Source organism: Sapajus apella, unplaced genomic scaffold (genome assembly GCF_009761245.1).
Source record: "Sapajus apella isolate SASKATOON/1434 unplaced genomic scaffold, GSC_monkey_1.0 scaffold25, whole genome shotgun sequence".
NCBI classification, from domain to species: domain Eukaryota; kingdom Metazoa; phylum Chordata; class Mammalia; order Primates; family Cebidae; genus Sapajus; species Sapajus apella.
In genome coordinates this window covers 13,582,270-13,596,853 of record NW_022436965.1, presented here as the reverse complement: position 1 = coordinate 13,596,853, position 14,584 = coordinate 13,582,270, and the positions used below count along the sequence as shown (strand labels likewise).

General features: G+C 43.3%; 1 protein-coding gene across 2 annotated transcripts in view; it reads right to left on the bottom strand.

Annotated features, from left to right (window-relative positions):
* The window catches only part of ASTN1 (astrotactin 1), a 320,149-nt gene that overhangs the window by 79,134 nt on the left and 226,431 nt on the right, over window positions 1–14,584 (bottom strand). For both annotated transcript variants that reach the window (XM_032291314.1, XM_032291313.1), the window contains exons 12-14: window positions 7,036–7,202; window positions 3,483–3,677; window positions 1,559–1,686 (exon numbers count right to left, since the gene is read on the bottom strand). In XM_032291314.1, coding sequence (XP_032147205.1) covers window positions 1,559–1,686; window positions 3,483–3,677; window positions 7,036–7,202 — 490 coding nt within the window. The remainder of the gene's footprint in view (window positions 1–1,558; window positions 1,687–3,482; window positions 3,678–7,035; window positions 7,203–14,584) is intronic.

The following is a 14,584-nucleotide window of genomic DNA, read 5'->3' as shown; positions in this document are numbered from 1 at the left end:
TTTTGACAGGTAAAAGAAATTGAGGCACAGAGGAGTTAAGCAATTTGTCCAGATCACACAGCCAGTGAGGGACCGAGCCTTGCTGCCAGGCTCCAGAGCCGAGGCTGTAAATCACTATGCTATATTACATCAGACAGACATACATCTCATCCCATTTAGGTCCAAACTCACATTTTTGACATAACTTGATATCTGGAAGAGACCTACCCTTAGCTGAACCCATTCTTTAGAAAAGGAAGAAAAAAGGAGAAGAAGGTGCGCAAGGAAAATATCTCGGGCCCCCAAAATCACTAAGCTAAAGGGAAAAGTCAAGCTGGAAACTGCTTAGGGTAAACCTACCTCACATACTACTCAAACTTATCCCTCTGCTCACTGAGATAAAAGCATATCTGACTGCATCCTTTGGAAAGGCTAATCAGAAACTCAAAAGAATGCAAGTTTGTTTCGCACCTATGAGTCGTCCTGCCTTTGCTTTGAATTGTCCCGCCTTTCCAGACAAAACCAATATACTTTGTATATATATTGAATGGTGTCTCATGTCTCCCTAAAATGTATAAAACCAAGCTGTGCCCCAACTACCTTGGGCACATGTCACCAGGACTTCCTGACGACAGGCTGTGTCCCAGGTGCGTGTCCTCAACCTTGGCAAAGTAAACTTTCCAAATTAACTGAGACCTGTCTCAGATTTTCTGGGTCTACAAAGGTATAGAATAAGAAAGACAGAATGAATAGGGAAAAGAGTAACAAACAAAGAGAAACAAACAAAGCAATCAGTGGAGTTGAGCTCATGTCTAGTCTTCTAGCAAGTGTTGCCAAATCTCAGTCAGCCACTTCTCATTAGTCCATGGGACATCTTGAAGTCCCTTCTTTGGCCCAGGAGGTGCCAGCTGGGGGTCTTCAGAGGCACAGGCAACCATACCCAGAGATTCCTCCCTCTTCTAATTAATCTGTGTGTTTGTTCCATAATGAGCCTGAGGGAAGAATGCTGCTGGGCTGAAAACAATACCGAGGGGCAGGCGTTATCATCCCCATCTTATGATGGGGGACTCTGAGACCAAGTGAAACTATATTGTCTAATGCCACACAGAAAGTAGCAGAGATGCAAACTCAGAGTCACGGAACAACAAAACTGTCACTTTCTATTTCCTCATGATGCTCCGTAAGTACTTGCCAGGAAACCCAACAGTAGTAATGATGGGTATTTAGGTGAGAGTAGCAATCTAGCTTCTCTCTCTGCCTCTGTGACCTGGTCACTTCCTCTAATCCCACCAAGAACTCTAAGCAACTATTATCTTATTTGTTTTCAATGCATCTCTGTGAAACTAACAAGAAAATATACTATTAGGACCACTTTGCAGGTGATTATATGATAATATCAACAATTTTTTACTGAAAAATAATCCTACTAGCATTCAGTTTTATGGCTGAGCTTTTCTTGTGCATCAAGAAAATCACTGGTTTAGAAACCAAAATAAGTAAGGTTAAATCTCAATTTCATGAAACTGCAAAGAGCTGCCTGTTTTTTTCCAGTTGAATAAGGTTGAGAAGGCACACTCACCAGTCAGGAAGTCAGGGTCAGGGGTGGGCTCGGAGATCTCCTCTAGGCATTGATTTTCCAGGGGGACGGTGGCTACCACAAGACCATCTGGCAGTTGCTGGTCTAAACCACGAGCAAAGTTGTTTTGCCTAGAAACAGGGTAGACATTCATTTCTGAGTGTTCAGGTGAACCCGACTCCTTACTGGGCATTTTATATTTCAACCCACAATGTAAAATTATTATTTTTTTGAGATGGAGTCTCACTCTGTCGCCCAGGTTGGACTGCAGTGGTGAAATCATAGTTCACTACCGCCTTGACCTCCTGGACTCAGGTGATCCTCTCTCCTCAGCCTCCCAGGTAACTGAGACTACAGGCATGTGCCAACATACCTGGCTAACTTTTTGTATTTTTTATAGACATGGAGTTTCACCATTGTTGACTGGACTGGTCTCAAACTCCTGAGCTCAAGCACCGCCCACCACTTCGTCCTCCCACAGTGTTGAGTTTACAGGCATGAGCCACCATGAACTGCCTCACAATGTAAAATTCTTTCTGAACCAAGAAGTTCCCCTTATCCTGAACCCCACTGTAACTACATGTCAGGAGTAAGACATAACGGGTATGGTGGGTGGTGTGAGGGCTGGCGGAGATGAGAAATCACCCAGCCGAAAAGGTCTACCAAAAGCGTAATGAATAGCTTCCCTCTTTTCCAACTCAGGACCTACTTCCTGACCCCCTCTCCACAAGATCTAGACACAGTCTCATTTCCAGACTACAGTGACAGCTACAGCCACCACTAGATTAGTGATGACACCTTACTTCTTGCCTTTGGCAAACCAATTCCTAGGCTAAAAGGGGAAATGTTAGTAATGCCTCCCGTCTACAACAGAAAAAGCAACTGATTCCAAAAACTGTCTTGAAAATTTACTATCAGTTTGCTCGTAAGAGTCTAGGCCCAGATTGCTGTCAACTGCTGGTCCATATCATAATATTGTCCATATCATAACACTGACATCCTCTTCCTCATCATCATCTCCTGGAAAGTATTTTCCCATGGGTTCTAAGAAGATGTATTCAAATAGTCCGAGGCAGAATAGGGACAGACATTGAACAGAGAATCACCTAGAAATAGTCTAAATCAGTGGTTTGAAACATTTTATTCTCAGGATTCCTTTATACTCTTAAAAATGATTGAGGGCCCCAAGTAGCTTTATTATATTTATATAATAAGGCCCAATTATGTCTGTCTATATTTATATCAGAAATTAGAATAGAAATTTTAAAAATTTATTATTCACTTAAAAACAACAAAAATGAATTCATTCAATATTAACATATTTTATAAAACATATGCGAGAAATGAGATATAAAACATAAAACAATGAGAGAAGTGATATTTTAAAATTTTTTACAAATTTAAAAAGTATCTGACAATTGAAAACAGCTGGATTCTCACATCTGAATTCAATTTACTGTAATATCTTGTTTGGGTTGAAGTATGGGAAGAAAATCCAGCTTTTCTGTAGTTGGAAAAGGCAGGACCTTGGAAATACCCTGAGAGGGTTCCGGAGGCCCTTAGGTATCCTTGGATGACACTCTGAGGACTGCTGTTCTAGACTGACTCACACACTGATACTTCAATTCATAGGGAAATGGAGTTTGAGCATTTTTGTGCAGGCTTTCAAGCAAATCTTCCAGTTCCTGCCTGGGCAAAGTAAAATCTCATTTAACACTTTACTGTTAACCCAAACTAAGCATGGTTCTTGGATTCTAAAAGAAGGAATGTAGACTTGGCGAACACCAAGGACAAGAACATAGTCTATCCCTTTAGGCATATCATATTTACCTTGCTCCAAGATATAAAGCTTTATGCTAGTGCAAAGCTCTTTAGAGAAAGTCCACCAACAGCATTAAATAGTCAGTTCTATGCATATGAGGTTTACCTGAATGTTCCTTTCAGCACCTGTCCGGCAGCCACTTCCTTGGAATGGTTGTTGTAACCAAAGAACATCTCCCCAAAGAGGGTCTGGTTCATGGGAAGCTCCCTGCTTTCCCCACAGTCACTTCCCTCTGGGCAGGTCTCCGTGATAAGTTGGCAAGAGCGGCCATCCACGCCAAGCTTGTAGTCCTCAATGCACCTGGCATGAAGGAGAGCTCAATGTTAGAAGATATTCCATCAATTAGCCATGCAGGCAAGTCCACCTGTATATTGGGAAGACATGCCGTTGACAGCATGTTGGATGACCAAAGATTAGATTTCTAAATTAGATTCCAATTTGATTTTGACTTCTTGGTTTTTTAAGCCAGTAAACTGAGGCTTCTTTTATCATGTGATCAGACTAAATCTCACACCTTTGCTGTGCAGAGAAGTGCTGTCAGAACTTCAGGGTGCCCTCTCCTCTAATAACTGTACAGTTTCCCACATAGCAGGGTAAGAATCCTGAAGATAAGCTTGTAAATGAGTTAACACATTTAAATCCAACATATTCTAGAGCTTTTCTTAAAAACCATCTATATGGTCAGATCCTGCATTTGTTTGGAGGGTAATTAGGCAGCAAAAGGAATGACACTGTGCTTAAGAAATTAATAACTTTCTCATCTGGTCCGGTGACAAGTCAACTAAGAAATTTGAAAGATTTATCATCTCCTGGCGGTGTTCTGTTTGAATGTATCCAAACAGGAGATCAACCCATAAAAACGCCTCCTCCATTAGGAGTAACCTTCCTGAACTAAACAGACCCTAGGGCACACAGTGTGAATGCCATGTGCACCATTAACCAACAACTGCCTCCTTGGCATCCTCCTAATTATTAGGATGGAAAAGCAACACCAGTGTTAGAAAATATGGGTCAGTAACTCATAATTGGACCTTATTTGTAGTTACAGTGAGAAGAATATACATTTGTTAGCTAAAGTAAGAACTTCTTTTATAAGGCTGCCATTAAAAAAGAATATTGATTTAATTTGGGCCTCTAATCAGACATACACCAAATTTAGAATTTAAAGACGCTCATGATATTAAAGCACATCATTGATTACTATCCACAGTCATTGTTATAATAAGATGAAGAACTCTGTCTTATGTAGAGGAATGAGGGATAATAAAGGGAGAAGCAATATTGTTAATAGCAGTGACTTTGTCCTTTACAGGAAAACCTTGGGCCAGCTGATTAATCTCTCTGAGCTTCAGTTTCCAAAGCTGTAGAAAGGGGCAAAAAAGTAGCTGCTTCACTGGGTTGTTGAGAAGATTGAGAGACTGCATGTAATGAGCTTATGCAGTGGCTAACATACAGCTAGTGCTCATTAAATGTTATTAGTAGTAGCAGAGGTGCAAATGAGGCCCATGTTCATGCAACTTTAACTGCTTTTTCCATTTATCATTTATATATTTGTGTGAACAGGTGTGATTAGAGTTCTTTAATTATAAGTGTATGTGATTTGGTCTTTATATAAAAATCTCAAATCAAGGACTTCTGTGGCAGGCTATATTTAGTACCTTGGATAGTGCTAAACACACGTGTGTCTGATTCTTATTGAAAGACGAGGAATTCCAGCTCAGGTCCTACTATATTAGTTCAGGAAACAGATGTAACTCAAGACTCCCAGAGGATTCCACGGCACCAGCTTAGGTCTGGGGCAAGATAGTGAAGTGGTTCCTTCCTTAAGGATACTCCTTAAGCAATAACACAATGTTTCTAGGATGAATTCTGAAGCTGGCTGGTCCCCTTTCAGTCTACCTTGAACATCTGGACAGCTTCCCCTTCCATGCTGCCTCATCTCCCCCATTCTCCTGGCCATGTGGCCCACCGTAAACTCCTTTGAGGGGAGAGCTCAGGTCAGTTATCCCGTTCTTCCACCTACATCTGACACCCAAGGTTCTCTGTGCAAAGTAGGTGCTCAAATATATGTTTATTAAGTAAACTTTGGTAACTTTGGCTGAATTGACCTCTGTTAATTGTAATGGGTCAACCCTGATGATAACATTACAGAGAATATTAAGATTTAGAGCAAGCTTCCATTTATGGTATGAGAGTTTACAAGAAACTGAACATGAAAATGGCTTAATTACAAAGAAATAAAACAAAACACAGTAAAATAACATTTCATGATTATTCAGCAGGCACTGTCTTTGGCAACAATCCAGCCTAGTTTTATGACTGTAAACATTGATTTTCATTGCAAGCCTGTCAGACTGTGAGATCCTTGAGGGCAAGAACTATGTGTTATTTATCTTTGCAGCTCAGTGGTCGGCACAGTATGTGGCGTAAAGTAAATTCTGCCCTTAGCAGGCCGGAAGAGAGAGGAAAGGGGTGAGGGGAGGCAGTGGGGAGAACAGAGAGTGGGGAGAGGATAAACAAGCTAACTATGGCTGTAGAAGAATAGCTGAATCTTTGTTTACTTTATAAATATAGCATAAAATGTCTTTAAATATAATTCCAGTCAGCAGTGTAAATTTAAATTTTGAGAGAATCACAGAACTTTTAAAAAATCAGGGAGGGGACCAGGCATGGTGGCTCATGCCTGTAATCCCAGCACTTTGGGAGACCGAGGTGGGCGGATCACCTGAGGTCAGGAGTTCGAGACCAGCCATAGCTAACATGGTGAAACCCCGTTTCTACTAAAAATACAAAAAATTAGCTGGGCGTGGTGGTGCACACCTGTCTACCCAGCTACTCAGGAGGCTGAGGCAGGAGAATTGCTCAAATCCAGAAGGTGGAGGTTACAGTGGGCCAAGATTGTGCCATTGCACTCCAGTTTGGGCAATGAAAGCAAAACTCCATGTCAAAAAAAAAAAAAAAAAATCCAAGAGGACCTGAATCTAGTCCTAATCTTCTCACTTATCACCTTCCCAGCTTTGAGGGAGTCATTTAATCTCACTGTGCATTAGTTTTCCCATCTGTAAAATGAGGCTGCATTGCCTGCCCTGCTCTCTTACAGAGTGATCCTGAGAAGAGATGAACTGGGGTGGGTGAGAGAGCTGGTCTGCAGGAAAGTGCTCTTCACACAGAAGAATAACTGTGCCTCAGGAGAAGTGGCTGCATGCAATGCTGGGACTTTGGGGGCAGAATTTAGAGAAGTTTCCATTTGTCCAAAGACCACCCCGCTTTTCTGAGAATTGACTAGTTTTGCACAGTCTTTCCTAAGTTTTAAACTATGAAAACCTTTTGTCACAAAACACCTAATTAACATAGCCTTTTAAAACACAACTTGGAAAATGCTCGTTTAATTGGAGGATGATTTAAGTAAACCATGTAGTTAACTTCCGCTTGCAGGTAAATACCCCAGTTTCCCCATCTACAGGGGTTGGACTAGACTTAGGTCCCACCCAACTCAGACTTTAAAAATATTCCTCCTCCAGTCCCAGAGGATCTTTCCTCAGAGACTAAGGGATGACCTAGGGTTACCTACTCATGCACATTTCCTGAGTTTAGCATTGATAGTCCTGCGTCCTGGGACAGATGGACGCCAGGTGGCCTCGCTGGCAGCTCAACTCACCCACAGAACATGAGGATGTTGTACAAGGTGGGGTCATCCGGGAAGGGCGCCATCTGCTGGAGGCACAGCTGCTCACAGCCGCCGTTGAAGCCGTCGGAACAGTCCACCCCGATGTGGCGGTCATAGCAGCCGGAGCTGTCCTTCATGGGACTGAGTCCGGATGGGCACTGGCACAATCAGAAAGCATCCACGTAGATGGGTGAATCAGGGAACTGAGTGTAACCACTGACACCAATTTGTAGCACTCAGCCTTGAAACTATTAACATTGGCAAGTAATCCACGAATTTCCCACTGTAGTGGACTTCTTTGAAAAACAAGTGACCTTTTTTGACATTTTGCTGCTTCTCTCTGGACACTGATCACACACATTTGTATTAAAGACACTTCCTCCAAAAAGGCTGGAAGAAGACAGGCTTGTAGTAAGACAGAGCCAAGGTGTGCTGGCCTCCCGAATGGGCCTCTGGCTGGCAGGAGAGTGGAAGTGATGGGCCAGAATTAGAATGCATTTGCAAAGATTCCTTTGGGCTACCTGAAAGGAGTGCTGCTGTCTGGCTTTGGTATTAAGAGATTTTTTTTTTTTTTTTTTTTTACTGTCTAAAGCCCGTTATCAACACTGGTACCAAACAGCAGCGGTGGAGGGAACGGACTGAGCCAGGGCTTCTAGCCTGAAGGAGGAAGTGAACTTTCCCTATAAGCTTGGAGGGAGTTTGCGCTCATAGTGGGAGTAGCTGTATCATCACCTCCCTGTGTCAGGGATGCTCTTTGGAAGACACACAGACAAGGGTACCTACTATATGATCACCCACAGGCACTGCACTTGGGTTTGGCTGGATACTTTTAATGCAAAATATTTAGCTTCTCTGCATGACCTTGTCCTCAATAATATACTCCCCGGGAATTATAGCAAAGAGAAAATCTAAGAAGAGACCCCTTTTCCCAGGAAAAGACAAAAGAACTTGGTGAGCAATTGCAGCACTTACACATCACCTATTATATGCCAGACAGAGGGTAAGTAAAACTTGCTCTGAAACTCATGTGACCTTCACAACATCCCCAGGAAGTAAGCAGTATGATCATCCCATTTTACATATGAGGCAACTGAGGCACAGAGTGTTTCACTTTCCTAAAGTCACACAGCAGCTCCTGGCAGAACCATGCTTGCCTGTGAAGTCCATGACTTAGCTGCTTCCTCAAAAGCTCACACCATACTCAGCCGTTTACACAGTAGTCACCATTTACTGAACACTTATGAGGGGCTGGGCACAAAGCTTAAGTACTTTAGGTACTTTATCTCACAACACCTTATATTATCCCTATTTAGAGATAAGGAAACCATTAATATTGCCAATTAATTCACAAACTCTTCTCGCTGCACTGGGCTCTGTTTAAAAGTCAATGACATTTATTTCCTATCCTGTTCCTTCTGCTTGTGCAACAGATTCTGTACATTTGCATTAGAGCCGATCCTTCCTAACAGCCTGGAAGCGGGTAAATAACTTGCACAAGGTCAAGCAGCAAGAATGGGGCAGAGCTGGGGATCTGTCCAGATCTGACTCCAAAGCTGGGGCTTTTAATGACTATACATACCATCAACTAGTTAATGCTCCTCCAAAGCCAATACCAAGCTAAAACAAAACTTTCTAAACTTAATGAAACACAGTATTACACATCTCCCCTCCCTCCCTACTGCCTGGTTTCCACTTTCTCTTTGCTGCCAAGCACCTTGCCTTAGTAGCCCAGAGCTGCTGTAGGTGTGCCTCTGAAAACTCACCTGTCCTTCCTCCTCTGTTTGCTAATACTAATTCTGTAATTTCCCAAACAAATGGCCCCCTGTGGGCCTGCCAGGCTCCCAGCCTGGTCCATCCCCGTTTCTCCCCATGAAGGCAGCTGGAGTGCTAGAAGGTGACAGCATTTAAAGAAGTTTCCAAAGGCTGCCCCATGCTGTGCAAACCCAGCTGTTCCAGATGATGGTAAACAAGCAAATGAGGCAGCTGAGGACTGCACCCTGGGTTTTGCTAGCCTCCCACCTATCAAGTTCCTTGGCCATCCAGCTGTTAGGCCAGATGGAGCTGGCTTCAGCACTGCCCAGGCATGGATGCAGGATGGAAACACGGAAGACATGAAAGTTTCATTGGAATTAAATGGGCTGCACTGGTTGCCATGGGTTTTTTTTTTTTTTTTCCCTCCTTCTAGGCAGCTTGCTAGAAGCCATTAAACAGATAAAGCCAGTCCTCCTGTTATTCCCACTTCACATAGTTTCAGCCCTTGTACCAGCTGCCTATCTCAGTCACCAGCCAGTACTTCCCCTCTTTCCAACCACCCACTTTTTTTTCAGAGTTCTCCTTCAAGCATGATTTTTGACAAAGACTTTGTTGAATGAAACACGAGCAGGCTTTGTTTCAGAGCTCCAAAACCACATCTTGCCTGGCCTTAATGTCTAAATGACCACTGCTATCCCAAATTGGACCAGATGAAAGTCATACTTTCTTAGGAGACTTGGAGAAAAGACAGAGTTAGCTGCCTTGTCCAAGTTTTTTTTTTTCTTATCAGTAAAGCCAAAAATAGTACTAACAGTTATCAGAAATTAAGCAATGTGTTGTGTAGAATGGTCTATATATATATCTTCAACCCAATAACACAGGTATATTTTATCTTCCACAATTTAAAGATGAACAAAATTAGACTCAGAAAGACAAGGTAACTTTTCTGGGTCACAGTGGTGGAAAATGGCACGATCAGACATTGGGCCTAGACTGTCTGACCTGAAAGCATGTGTGTTTTCCATCCATTCCGCCATGCTGCTTCTCTAGTATGATAAAACCTGGATTCATGAGAATCCCTAAAGAAACAAAGTCAATGTGTCAACAAAGAAAAGCAATCCTGTAGATTTGTTGAATGCTTTAAGGAATTCCTGAGTATATTCTGGGGTCAATTATGGATTTGTAGATTCAGCCTAGTATTTTCTTTCTTTCTTTCTCTCTCTTTTCAAACACACACACAGAGTCATGCATGCATACACACACACGAAATACCAAAATGCTATGAGTGTAAATATTTTAGGACAAAACATAAACTGTCCAGAGTGATGGCCTTGATGGCAAGTCAAGATCCTCAACCACTGAAAAAGATGCAATTATCTCTACTGCACTGTAACTTCCTTGGGCTGCAGTTCAGAGTAAAATATTTTAGAAAAATTTCCAGGAAAAAAAGGCTAAAACCCAAAATAGTTTTCTTCTTAACCCTTGGGAACCAGAACACACATTCTTTAAGGAGCTTCCTATGGTATAAATTTGTTTTGTTTTTTGCCTGAATCTTCTTTCTGCTGTTACATCCACATTCTGGGTTCCCTCAAAATCTATAGCTAAATACAAAGAAACCAGAGTCTCCAAACCATGCCCTTCTTCTTAGAAGTGTTTGTAGCCAGAGCCCTGTTGTCAGGAAGAAATCCTGCCTCCAGGAGAAGCATGCATTTATTGTTTGCAAGGGCTGGATATTCTTTTCTCATTGCCGTGGACAATCCCTCCACTTACTCCTTGAAAGAGAACTGTTTGCTCAAGAGAGAGCCCCAAGGTCATATATTAACCCTTCTTCGCATAGGTTATATTTAGCATTCCCAGGGACTTTATAAACTACAGGCTTAGGAAGAAAACTCCATTTATTATGGCCACAGCTCTTCCCCATCAAAAAGGTTGAATAAATGAGCTCATATTTCAGTGACCTCTAAAATACACAAGGTTAATCATCTTTCATGAGATGTTCATGATTTCTTGACTTATTAGTGGTCTAAGGCATAATTTGCTAATGAGATTAAAATGGTTTTTCTCATTCAATTCCTTGTCTTTGCCATCTTTCCCCTCTTTTCCTACCAATGATTTTTGGTTGATTAATTACTTAGGAGGCTGGTCAAATCTCACTAAGACTAAGATGCATGCTTCAGTTCTAAGTTATGAAGTGGGTGCTCTGTTAGCAGATGAGTATGAGAGATAAACACATGAGCATATTCTGAACCTCTGGGAGAAAAGGGATAGATTCCTGCAGCCAAGTCTACCTCACCTTACCTAGATGATTCATAAGATACGCAACTATAATTCCTACTAGAAATAGGTTCTCTTTTACTAGATGGCAATCTCACTTATTTCACAAATAATGATTCCCAAACTTTTTGATGGGCTCTGACATATGGGCTCAAGCTATGCAGGACTTCTCCCGAGGGGAAAAGTTTGATAGAGTTGAATTTATATTTCAGCTGTGATAGCTTCCTGCCTTCATTTCTCTGGAAGCCTCTGAGGCATACTCTTCTGCTCACTGTCTTACAGAGAGAAGGAGAGACAGTAATCCATGACAGTCTCCACACATCTGTGCTACAGTAGAGGTGAAATGACACATTTCATGGGATACCATTGTAGACAGCATGTGGAGGGAAGGGCGGCAGGGTCACTGGGTAATTCGAAGCTCATTAGAGCATAATGCTCCGGCAACGAAGGTCGGGTGTTCAACACATGAGGAAGTGGGTAGCTGACCTCTCCCCATCCATAGCACAGCCTGCCCACTAGTGTACAATCTTATGAATTACAAAGCCAAGGCATTTTTTGGCCACTTTCATAATAAGTGGGAAGACAAAGAAGGAGCATTAGGGCATGGGCTTTCTTCTTTTTTTTTTTGTACTGCATTAAAAATCATTTTCAAAGATTCAAGCAACGTTTTATATGAAGCCTCAATAGGTAGACTTGATAAGAGTGAAGGCATCTGGCTAAAGTTCAGAGCAGGGAGGCTGGAGTCCTGCCAGCCAAGCCTGCTCCAATCCCTACTGCCATCTCCCATGGATGCTCCCTCCAATGACATCCCTGGCATAATGCTAGAAATTTGTGAAGATATCACCTTACATGGCAAAAGTGACTTTGCAAATGTGATTAGATTAAGGCTCTTGAAATGGGGAGATTATCCTGAATTATCTAGATGGGCTCAATTACAAGAGTCCTTGAAAGTGGAAGAGGGAGGCAGAACTGGAGAGAGAGGGGGATGTGCTGCAGAACAATGGTCAGAAAAATGCACTGTTGCTGGCTTTAAATATGGAGAAGAGTCATGTGTCAAGAAATATGGGTGAACTCTAGAATCTGCAAAAGGCAAGAGGGATTCTTTCTAGGCCTCCAGAAAGGATTGCAGTCCTGGTGGCATCTTGATTTTAGCCCAGTGGGATCCACGTTGAATTCTCGTCTACAGGGTTGTAGGTCAATAAATGCGCATAACCTATACCCACTAAATCGGTGGTAATTTGTTACAGAAGCAGTAGGATTTAAGAACTCTTGAAAGGCCCTATAGGGCTCACTCAATAGACTGAGAACTGCTACTCTTGCACAGCAGCAGTAAGGAACACAGCTCTTACCTTGTACACCAAGAACAATGAGTAAGATTTGGTCATCAGCAGTGGGTAGCTGACCTCTGCTCTGGGAACCCTCATGAAATTTCAGCAGTCGGTGGCTGTTGGAGAGCAGTCTGGCTTGGAATGGTGTGACTGTGGTTTGTACCGGGCTGTGTCTTTCACGGATATTTGTTTCCTGTCCTCAGAGACTATATAAACAACAGGGCAATTAACTGTGTAGCAATTAACCCTGTGGGAGTCCATGCATAGCTGAGAAACGTGTCCTGCTTCCTAGAAAGAATGAAGGTTGAGCAGCCTACTTGGACCAAACATGAATCCCACTTGTCAGGTTTGAATTCAGCCAGGAAAATATAAAGGCACACACTCTGCCTCTGCTCACATCTTTGCTCCTTCGTTAGGTTCCTTAAGAGTCAGCGTGTTCAGAACTTCTCATCTCTCTCTCCTTTCATAAAAACAGGCCTTTCTTGGGAAGCCTTTCAGTTCAGCACTTGGAGGACTGAAAGTTAAGTTTATGTGGAGAGGAGGAAGGCGGGCCAACTCTCCGCAAACTGCAGTTGGTTCGCCTGATGCCTTTGCCCCTGGTCCACTTCCAGATGACAAGGGACCTCTCTGATGATACATCAGAGCATTAGGACAGCACCGATGCTCACTGGAGATGGGTCAGGTTCAAGATCAAGTCTCTGACCTTCTCAGTGGGGTAACAAGGGTCATGATGGGACACATCAGCTCTCACCCATCTGCCCTCCTGCCTCAGGAAGTCTATGCTTCACACCCAATGACAAAAAAAGAAATTGAGTGTGTCTGCCAATCTGCCTGCTCCTCCTTCTCCAGCAGCCATGTCGTCCAGTGGCTTCTAAGTGTTATGCTAATACCAAATACTGGTATAACTGGGTGACTTTCTGCAGCGGCTCCAATTCTAAAATGCAGCAGCCTTATTGCAAATGCATATTCATCAGAACTATTCCTGCTAGCTCTGTCTCACAGATCAGTGTTAAAAGTACAAAAATCCATCAGCACAGCTACGTGCCAAGTCAAAGGGGCTAGGATCACCAACAGAAGGCATCTGACGGGAAGACTCAGGAAGGGGCAGAGAAGTGGCGGGAGAGGTAGAGTCTGTACCTGTGTGTGTCTGCTAATGCAGATGCATGCTCAAACTCATAATGCGGTGGCTACGGGGCGGGGGGAGGAGGGGGAGGTGCACATGTGAACACAGTGTCTCAGCACTTAGAATGACTCCAGACAGTAACAAGAAATGAAAGGCTAAAATCCAGATGAAGGAATATAAGCCAAATAGCTTTTTTAAAAAGTGTGTCAGCTGGGAGCTCCATTAGATAGTAAAATTGTCTCTTGAGGATCCTAGCTGGGAGCTTATTGCTTAAGACATGTGGAAGTGGACCAGCCAAAGGGAAGGCAGCACTGTGGGACATCAGCTTCCCCCTTGGCCACCATGACCTACAGAGCACTGTTCTTTTTATTTTCCTGACAGTCCTTCCTGTTATTCTTTCCCCTCCTTATGATGAACCTACAGGTTCTCCTCCTACCTGCCCCTGAGTGCTCTCTCTCTCCCTTTCTTTTTCTTCATTTTCTCCTCCTTCTCAGATGAATCAGCCTCCTGGCAACTGCTGCCTCATCGGTAAAAGTTTGGGGAGGCCTCAGGGCTGGGAGCTCTCCACCCTGCACCAGCACATATCCGTCTTTGATTGAGAGCAGCTCCCTGAACAGAGCAGGTGCTCGGTGATGGGGAAGAGGGGAGGGGAAAGATGGCATCATCCTCACAGCTTGCCATGGCTCTGGGTCCTCTCACATAGCACAGCTGTCAGACTGGGAGGTGAGATGGGCACCACATCTTCCCCAGAACTGAAAGCTCCTGTTCCAACCCCCAATCCAGCAGAGCTACCAGTGACTCATCTCTTCTTCTTTTCTCTCAATCTGAATGACTTTCCTCCCCGCCTCCTCTGTCCCATTCCCTCTCCTCTCTTGAGGACTGTATCATTCTGCCTTCAAAGAAGGGAGGGATGGAAACAGACAATAGTGCTGATGGGCATAAGAATGGCCCACATAAAGGAGCCAGCGGCCAAAGGCTTCCTCTGCCCCTGCCTCCATTTCTCTGCATGGCACAGTACAGTTTTCACATCCACGGTATGGGAGACAGCTTAGTTCACTCTAGC